This window comes from Pseudorasbora parva, chromosome 3 (assembly GCF_024679245.1).
Source record: "Pseudorasbora parva isolate DD20220531a chromosome 3, ASM2467924v1, whole genome shotgun sequence".
NCBI classification, from domain to species: Eukaryota; Metazoa; Chordata; class Actinopteri; order Cypriniformes; family Gobionidae; genus Pseudorasbora; species Pseudorasbora parva.
Window position 1 is genome coordinate 17,403,769 of NC_090174.1, and position 9,766 is coordinate 17,413,534.

A 9,766-nucleotide genomic window follows, 5' to 3' on the forward strand; every position below is an offset into this window, starting at 1 on the left:
ATATATATATATATATATATATATATATATATATATATATATATATATATATATATATATATATATATATATATATGTATGATTAGTTTCTAGATGTTTTCTTTTTAGAATTTTTTATTTTGCTGTGGTCATGCAAATAGTTTTATTCTCCCGAAATCCACACACACACGAGTAGCTACCGCCCGCACTCAGTCATCAAATCTAGTCCCGCGCCGCACTCTATATGCGTTGGGTTCCGCGAGTGCCGCGGGAGTGCAATTCTCAAGCACATTTTTGCGCATGTGAAGAGGATGATTTTTTCCCATCAGTATTGGGACGTGAGTTAAGTAGCCAAAGCCAATAATAAATAATGGTTTAGCATCTAAATGTATCACCAATATGGAAACATTTGGACTCGAATGAGGGAGTTAGGCTGCGTGAGTCTAACGCTGGTTACTTTCAGTTCCTCATTCAATTATTTCGTTTGGACTTTATATAGTTATAGCCTTCTGTTCTAAATACCGTTACATTTAAAGGATTTGTTGTGGGGGTCGCTTTAAAAAAAGTTTGAAAACCACTGGGATAAAGCCTATAGGCCTACTGACAAACGGTGGACTATTTTCAAGTCGTTTAGCTATAAAGGGACGCTTGAAAGGGCAAAATATTTTAGTCCTCATATTACAAAAATATTTTGGATATAACGAAATGTAATGTTATTTTACTAGATAATCAATGAAATATTAATAAAACATGAATGTAAGTAAACTATTTTCAATTTTGGACTATTTTCAAGTAGTCTGTTTTACTTTAAAAGGGGCGATTGAAAGGGCAAAATATTAATCCTCAACTCCACATATTAACAAAATGTTTTTGGATATAACGAAATGTAGGCTAATAATGTTTTTTATACCGCTATATGAATAAAACATGAAAGTAAACAGTCAGAACACTATTCCGGAAGGAGAAGCAGCTTACAACAAACCTGACAATTTTTTTCTTTTTTCTTTTAGAAATGGCAAACAGCTGGCCTAGCCATTTTTCAAGGCCTTAAAATCGGATCTAGATGAAAATGTCAATGCAGATATTTAAGAAATGCCTGTTCGTTGTCAAAATAAAATAGGCTACGGTCAACTTACAAAGTTTTAGGCTACAATTTGAAATAGTCACGTGTACAATCTCACTGTGCTGTTATGCCAACCGGTGACGGAACTTGCCACTATCTGTAAAGACATCAAGCAGAAGGTAAAAATAGTGACCAAAAATGAAGTGAGCAATTATCTATAGATAATGTAATTATACCGTTTTGGTGGTGTAGAGCCTGCTTCCGCTGCCTCACGTTAAGGTACCGTCCCTCAATGGACTGCTCTAGGGAAGTACCTGTTGTGTCTGGAAACACAGCACAAAAACACAATAGTTTAAAGAAGGACGAGTCGGGAGGGGGGGTGGGTGCCAAAAAAGGCTTAAATATCATGTTCCAAATGATCACTGCCAATGAGGAAGCACAAAGTGAAACATGTTATTGGTTCAAACTTACCACCAGCTGCCCATTCCCTAACATCAGACACCCACACTGTTTCATCGGTTCAAGCCAAGCTTTCTTTAAGGGCCGCTAGACTTGCAGTCTCCTCCTGAAGCCTCTTGCAAGTCTAATGCAACCGTTAAACAATACAGTTACACAAAGCTTCACACTAACCAAAATTGAAACCATTTACAGAGAACACACCTTCACATATCTTGCAGACAATGCCCGATGTAGTGTTGTGTTTTTTTTGTAGTTCCAGGCCATAGCATGGATTGTAAGCATATCCAAACGTGCTGTTGAGAGTAAATGTTGAGTGAATGTCATACAATAAGCAATAAAAAAATGACATTAGAAGAGAAATACTACAATCACCTCCTTTCGACATGTATTTAGTCGTCAAGGCACAGCGGGAGAGGTAGCTGTTCACCTGTTCAACTTCCTCCCCCGCAGTTGACCCTGCTCCTTCTTGGTTTTTCCCACTCCATGTAATCTAGAAGTAAAAAGACATGTAAGGGATAATGTATTTTCCACTGGTCATTATTGGATAATAAGTAACGACAAGGCGAACAGGACCCTGACACGCAGCAGAGGGACTTGATACAGTTAAACATAATAAACGCTGAACATACCTCACACTTAGTGGAATGTGCTGTAGCATGCATGACGCTTAGGAAAGGCCTAATTGATGTTAGCTCCTGGAGATCAGGAAGAATGTTTGCTGATTTTTGTAAATATGGCCAGTATTTACACATTACATCCATAGCGATAAACCTTGGCTTTGAACTCATCAACTCCTTGTGCAGATACATGGGGTAGGCAAAGATTTCACCTAGGGATATACAAGTTGTATTAGAAATGCAAATATCCTATTATTGTACATTCTAAAGAGAGCATCATAATGGGAAACTCAACCAAGCAGTGGTATAAGCTGAACTAATAGTAATAATTGAGATGCTTCTCCATATGAGTATGGTATTTACCTTTTGTCCAAAGCAACATACAAATAACAACAATACAAAGATCACATTTGACAGCAAACAATTTATTATAATCTCACCTCTAAACATATTAACCGCTTTAAGGAGGAAACCATGCCGACACACCGCAACCTCCATGCCCTCTTCGTCCAACTTGAAGGTTCTCCTAGAAGTCTCCTTCGCTGCTGTCCATGTGGAGCTCCCACATCTGCCTTGTCCAGGTAGCTGTGATGTAAATTAAACACACTATAAACATACTATAAACTATAAACATATGTAATACAAAATACAAAATACCTTGTATTTTGAAGTTGAGGGCAGTTTTTCACCAATGCAAAGAAAATTGGGCTGTAAAAGCATAGTAATTTAATTAACAAATAATTTGAAACCTGCCTGTTTCACAGCTTTATGCAAGACATCAACAAATGCAGACACAAATGTGTCTTCTGCGATAAATGCCCCTTCAAAAAAAGAAGAGTCAGAGCTGAGGAAGAAACGAAACAGAACATTTATCCATGCTGAATATTGAATACCAAAAAAATCCAGATCAATCTATCCTGGAAGAAAAAAATATCACCTTCCGTTTCTGAGGAACCTGTATAGCTTCCTGTTGCCATCCACAGAGATTGCCAGCATGTCTGGGGTGCAAGCGGGGCAGGTGAAAGGTGCACCACAGGACAAGTTATCTTCCTCAAAAGCACAATATGAAAACTCCAGGAAGCTGCGCTGCAGCGTGTCTCCACACACTGGTCCTGACTGAAAGATGCATTATATTAAATGTTACTTTGGAGATGTCTACATATGGTATGCAATTCTATTATATAATGAACACTAACCCGCCCACCACACTTTGTACGATGCTCCAGCAGCTTTGCAAAGGCTTGTCTGGACAGTGCCGGTGCAATGATTTTCAGTTCTCTTACACTGCTGAAAAGATTTAGGGAATACAATATAGAAGAGCTGGTGGTAGCTGGCCAGTATCCATTGTTTACGAGGTCCATGAACTCTGGAGCCCACTGCTGCTGGCATGTTTGGCATGCAAACAATGGCTGGTGCATGTCATACCGCCCTTGGGTTATAAGAAAACAAACCCATGGATACCTGAGCTTTTAGAAACAAACAGCTGGCACACTTTAAGACACTTGGGCTACATCTTGAGTAGAATCACACCAGCACAGTTCAAATAAGTATATATTTGTTTGTTTTATCATAATGACAATATATATTCTGTAATTTTTGAGTACTGTTATTTTGTACTGTTATTTGCAAAACATTGGCGGGGGGGGGGGGGCTGAATATTAAAAAAAGATTTTCAATAAGAGTTTAGAAATATTACCATGAATGAAAATTACTGCTTTGCCAGGTGACACAGTTATGCTGGAGACTTCACAGGGACATTTTTGAGTTACTCTCACCATTGGCAAAATACAAGCTAGCAAAGGAAAAATAAACAAAATTACCCAACTAGATTAATTAGACAAGAGTACAAAAGAGTTTAGCAATTCCCTACCTTGGTTGTGTGAGCTGTATCCTCCCTCCCCTTTTACAAAATATGTGGATGGGGGAATAGCTTTAAAAAAGCCCTGAAGGACTGACTCCCTATCGTGGAGTGGCCATCTCCTGTGATTCTTGGTATCGCAGGTTTCACAGAACCACTGATCTGGTAGACACTCTCTGCATCTAGGAACAAAATCAATGAACCAATTTAGTCATTGAATCAGCTCTTTTAAACAGCCCTGATTCCACCATAAACATGCAGTTTATCCGAAACATGAAGACATCAATTAGTGATGCACTCTAAAAACCTAAAAGTATGAAAGAACATTAATGAGATCTCACCTAACAACCGCAGGCTTGCTGCAATGGCTACAAAATGGTTGGCCAACATCCTGTGTTTGGATGAGGCAATTAAGGTGGAATGGCCTTGCCTCCTTCCATCTTTGTGAGGCTTGCTGCTGCCTGAAAGTCCATGATGATGATGCCCTCTGAATTTCAGGGGAGTCAGACATCATAGCAGAGAGGCTCTCCATGTTTTTTTCTGCAAAGACAAATATAAATTTGGACCATTTTTTATGCAGATCTAAGATTTCGTAATAATGGGTAAATATCTTGCCAATGCTTTCGGTAACATAAATTTCAGAACTTTTCTAAAGCAACTTTCCCATAGTCTAAAGCAAAATTCAGCATTCTTTGAAACATGGATCAGGGTAAATTGTATCAACGTGAAAATTGAGACGGAATTCCATTGGGACAAAATTTTAACTACTACAAAAAAGTGGTTCAATAATAGGACTCATTGTGGACATAATTTCTGACTTTGCTGATTTATAAGCAGTTGATATGGGTACAATGGACCCTTCGCTAGGACATGCCTGAAAACCGCCACAGGCCAATCGTGGCTTAGCAGCCCGTAACTAGGCATGGGAGGTTTGGCGAGCTTTCGAGTTTTTACATTTTTTGCCAGGATTGCCAGGACAATCTAGTCTTCAATGATACAGGTGTTCCAGGATTTGTGTGAACCCTGCTTTCAGATCTTCTTCAGAAAATGACCTAATAATAATTCAGATGTATTTGACCATATTTTACCAAATTCCATTTGAGGATCAAGTTTGGCTGCAGGAAGCTCTTCAGTAAGCAGGTAGTTCCCAATCTGGTTGAGTGAAACTACAACAGCACACAGAGGAACAAAACCAATTTATACCACCAATGAATACTTTTTTGGTTGAATCTACATTTCTATACATTTCAAATACAGGGGAAATTACATTTAAAAAATAAATAACAACAGAACTTGGAAATAATAAATCAAAATAATAGTACAATTAACCTGTGGATCCAATACAATACAGTTATCAAAACAAATACTGCATTAACATATTTCACATGGTTCAACCTCATTATAATAAGCTTATTATCTGGATACAAGTACATGTTACGCAAGTCTACCAGCAATACAACTTGATTTCATGATAATAAAGTGTAACCAAGTACTATTATTATTATTACCGTTAGATGAGGCTTTAGGCCGCCCTCCACGCCTCCCCCTTGGCTTGCCAAGCCCTAAACACACCTTTTTTGGGATTGGTGGAGGGGCAACTTGCCTCTGCTCCTGGGATTCTTTCTGGGGGTTGAAGTGAAAATCATGATTAGGCTGTTAATTTATTTTTAACAAAAGATGCAATTGATAAGAAGAAAAACCTCTTATATTCCCATTTTTAAGGGGGGGGGGGGGGGGGGATTAAAGAAAGAATCCTTGATCAATTCATTAAGTTTGGCTTGACCAAGGAGTTCAAAAGTAAAAATCAACTCTACACCCCTTTCATGAATTTTTTTAACAATTGAGAGCAGCTATATGTTATCACAGACTGAATGAGTCTTGGGTACCAAGGCTCATATAAAAGCCTTATAAAATACTGTTTTCTAATAAGCTACAGAGTGATTATTATAGTCTAATATTTCTTCATCCATTAAGATACAATGGATAGTTATTTTTTTTGTACGTGGCAAAACATAGAATAGGACCTGATGTAGGCACTCCACTTCATTGCATCCGAAAATTCAACACCTAAAAAAACACCTACCCTGGCTTCAGTCAAAACATGTTCCAAGCTCATTTCAAGAGCCATCCGTCTCCCCTCCAAGTAACTGTCATCTTGAGAGTTGGTGACACGTGTAGTGGCCATCACAGAAACGGACAGAGGGGCAGATAGAAAAAGAAGGACAGACACTGAGATGGACAGAGGGGCAGACAGAGATGAGAGACAGACCGAAAGACAAATAGTGCTCGAATCCAGATAGGTTGGCGCTTAAAGGTGCCTTTGGGTTTGGTGATCTACTAGCAGGGTAGGTTGGTAGTAGGTTGGTAGAATCTAAAAACAAAAAACAACACTCATTAAGGGGAAGGGAGTTAATGGGACAGAGACAATGAATTTACGTAACAATGGATAAAATATACATTTTTTTGTGATGGTGCAGCTAAATATAATTTTATTTTTTAATGAGCACTGAAGATCTCAAAAACTAAAATGGACGCAGTTCTGTTCACTCAGAGTCTGGTGGAGTAGAGACCTGCACTCCCACGGGACCTACATTTCTTTTCTTTTCTTTTTTTTTTTTACTGTATTTCTATGTTCTAAGTTCCTTTGTTCGCGTTCATCCAAACGCAACCATTTGTTTATTTTCCTTTATATGTATGTATGTATGTATGTATGTATGTATGTATATATAAGTTCAAGTTATGTTACTGTGTTGTAATATTTTCTTTTATTATTATATCTTCAATTATTATTATTTATGTCAATGTGTATTATTATTTATGCAATTCGCTTTGGCAATATTGTTTACATTCATGCCAATAAAGCAATCTTGAATTGAATATATATATATATATATATATATATATATATATATATATATATATATATATATATATATATATATATATATATATATATATATATAGCAAGGGGGAGCAAGTGAAAAAATAACAGTAGCAGGCAGAATATGCATGTATTAAAAAAAACAAAAAACTTATAGGCTACGTTTACCCGCGGGCGAAAACAATATATATTTCGGCGGGAGCGGGACAAAATCTTGCGGGAGCGGGCGGGAAAATCCGTTCCGCGTAGGTCTCTAGTCTAGACTCTAGAGAGGGCAATCCACTGAAAGAAGTACGGATAATTAAACACGATTACGTTGCAGGATTACAACCGTAAAAACCTGAACCGAATATTTTGCAGTAAGCATTTTAAAAGGTTTTATATCAGACAAATGGAAACACCAAAGCAATGTCACAAAAAATTAAATAGGGCATAATGCAGTCATGACAATACAACATAACGCATACTTGACTACACTTTTGCATGTAACGTTAGCCTATTTAATCGAATTATATAATATAGGCTTGTTCATGAAGTAATAATTGTAGCCTACCTTAATCAACGACTCTAGAGGGGAAGTAATTGAGGAGAGCGCCGTATCATCCGGATATTGTAAAAAAAAAAAAAAAAAAAAAAAAAAGCCCACCGAAAAAGTAAATTAAATTAATTAAAATTATTTTTATTATTTCAACAGGGCATCAGAAGAAACTCCTTGGAGTGGAGCATATATATATATATATATATATATATATATATATATATATATATATATATATATATATATATATATATATATATATATAAACTGAGCAACGTCAACTTATTGTATAGCTATAGTGTACATGTAGGCCTACCTTTTTGCTGTAAGAAGCGCAATGGTTATTTTTTTATTTTATTTGAATGTTTAAAATTACAGAATTTAATATCAAGTCCTTGACACATTACTTTTACACATATAGTGTAAACAATATAGACAATATAGTTCAAATAAAAGCCCCACTCGGACCATGTTCTGGCTTACTGTAATATTTCACCGGTAATAAGACCGAAATAATATTATTAAAATAAAGAAATGAATGAATACAATGATAACATCGAAATAAATGTTGATAGATGTAGCGTTGTATAGTCTTAAAAATATCAATAAACAGCAAAGCAACCCAGCTTCGAAATAATTACCGAAAAAGACCGAGAAAATAATACATAATTAACATATATAAACCGTGATAAGATCTCGTGAATAAATGTTGATTAAACAGCTTCCCTGCTGCTGCCCGACTCTCAGAAAGAATCGTGCTGTTGCACGAAAGATGCATCCAATTGAAATGCATTAGTTTGAGAAACGTGCTGGATTTACGAAAATAACGAAATAAACGTGTCCCTGCCACGAATAAATAGATTAATTTACGTGACCATGGCTGCATTTCCCGAAACGTTCTTAACTCTACGTCATTCTTAAGTTATACCTTAAGGTATCCCTTAACCCTCTGGGGTTCTTCGGTCATTTCTGACCCGAATTTTTTTTTGAAAGAAATGTTAAAAATCGTAGCTTCATCTGAATGGTACAAAACTTGGTGAGGGTATTGGTACTTGGTATATGGACAGAAAAAAAAATTGGGGACAGGATTGGAAAAGTCTAAGTGGTCGTAAAAAAAATAGTCACACTCGGGGCCTTCGGGTCAAAAAAGACCCCCATAGGAAATGAATGGGAAATTGGCAAAAATATGAAAATACAGAGTTTTTTGTGCATATAATCTACAAATCAGCCAGGATGCAGAAAAAAAGGACTCAACAGTGAAGGGGTGAATCTCTATAACATCAAGAGTGCAAAACAGACAAACAAAAACTCACACACACACACACACACAGGTTCTGTAATGCACTCTAGTGGTAAAAATGTGCTATTGCGTGATAAAAATGCTCACTGTGTCCACCAGATGGCACCAATCAAATAAAAAAAAATGCTTTCATGAGGCCTAGGCTTGACTGTAAAATGAAATACAGCTTTAATAAAAAAAGGAAAAAAAAATAAAATAAAATTCTATTATATTCAATGGGAAAAATGGGTCATAATTATTGCATAAATATTATTTATAAATCATAAAATTATCTCAAAACACCAAAAAAGAAAAGAAAAAATATTATTGAACAAAAATATATTTCATTGATTTTACTCAATTTTTTTTTTTTTTTATTCCCGACCTCCGGGTCCTTTTAGACCCGAAGGTCCTGAGTGTGACCCATAAATGAAGAACCCCAGAGGGTTAACGTTAATATGTGTTTCCCGAAACGAACTTAGTTAAGAATACCTTCTTTAAGTCATACTTTCGTAAGGTTGGTCTGGACCACTCTTAGCTATACCTTATCACTATTAACAGTCCATTCCACTAGTGGCCACCACTGTGCATAGACTGCTTTATATGTCAGTCAATACGAATATAATTCCGAACTTTCAATATACACCCAGTGTTCAATAAGGCTAATTGAATTGTTGTTGTTGTTTTTATGCAAGGATTAAAATTGTCATAAAAAATGTCATTACAAACACTGATGGTTGTTAGCTTTTTAAGGATATTATTATCCAAAGGTACATCACCTGGCTAACCATTAGACAGGAAAGGCTTAGGAGCCTATTTAAAGGAAATGATTGTGGAAGAGAGTTTAGTCAAACTTTGGCAGGAAGGCAGCGAATAGAATTGTGCTAAATCAAAGACGGCGCCGTCCGCGGAGCCATTTAGTGTATGTGCACTATTTCATACATGAAAACTTTAGTCCCCTGGCTACCATGTCAGAAGCTGCTATTAAAAGAAATTTCACCTACCACGAAAGCAAATTCAGCAGCTTTTAGATCTTGTTGGAGCTACTTGTTGGATTTTAGGGCTGAGGGACAGCTACTCCCTCAGCCCTAA

At 36.6% G+C, this 9,766-nt stretch overlaps 1 protein-coding gene across 2 annotated transcripts; it reads right to left on the reverse strand.

Annotated features, from left to right (window-relative positions):
* Positions 1-776: 776 nt before the first annotated feature.
* Positions 777-7,464, reverse strand: LOC137071807 (uncharacterized). Of its 2 annotated transcripts, XR_010904502.1 has the most exons (17): positions 7,411-7,464; positions 6,060-6,347; positions 5,485-5,599; positions 5,065-5,142; positions 4,318-4,516; positions 3,989-4,158; positions 3,815-3,910; positions 3,315-3,547; positions 3,056-3,234; positions 2,872-2,962; positions 2,559-2,703; positions 2,131-2,330; positions 1,874-1,991; positions 1,703-1,794; positions 1,514-1,625; positions 1,279-1,365; positions 777-1,199 (listed from the first exon to the last, which is right to left on the reverse strand). XR_010904502.1 is itself a non-coding variant. In XM_067440004.1 (16 exons), the coding sequence occupies exons 2-15, from the start codon at positions 6,159-6,161 to the stop codon at positions 1,563-1,565; spliced, it is 1,881 nt and encodes a 626-aa protein (XP_067296105.1). In that variant the 5' UTR covers positions 6,162-6,347; positions 7,411-7,464; the 3' UTR covers positions 777-1,365; positions 1,514-1,562. The 2 variants fall into 2 exon arrangements, 1 of the variants encoding a protein (XP_067296105.1); XM_067440004.1 differs by having other exon boundaries at positions 777-1,365.
* Positions 7,465-9,766: the final 2,302 nt, after the last annotated feature.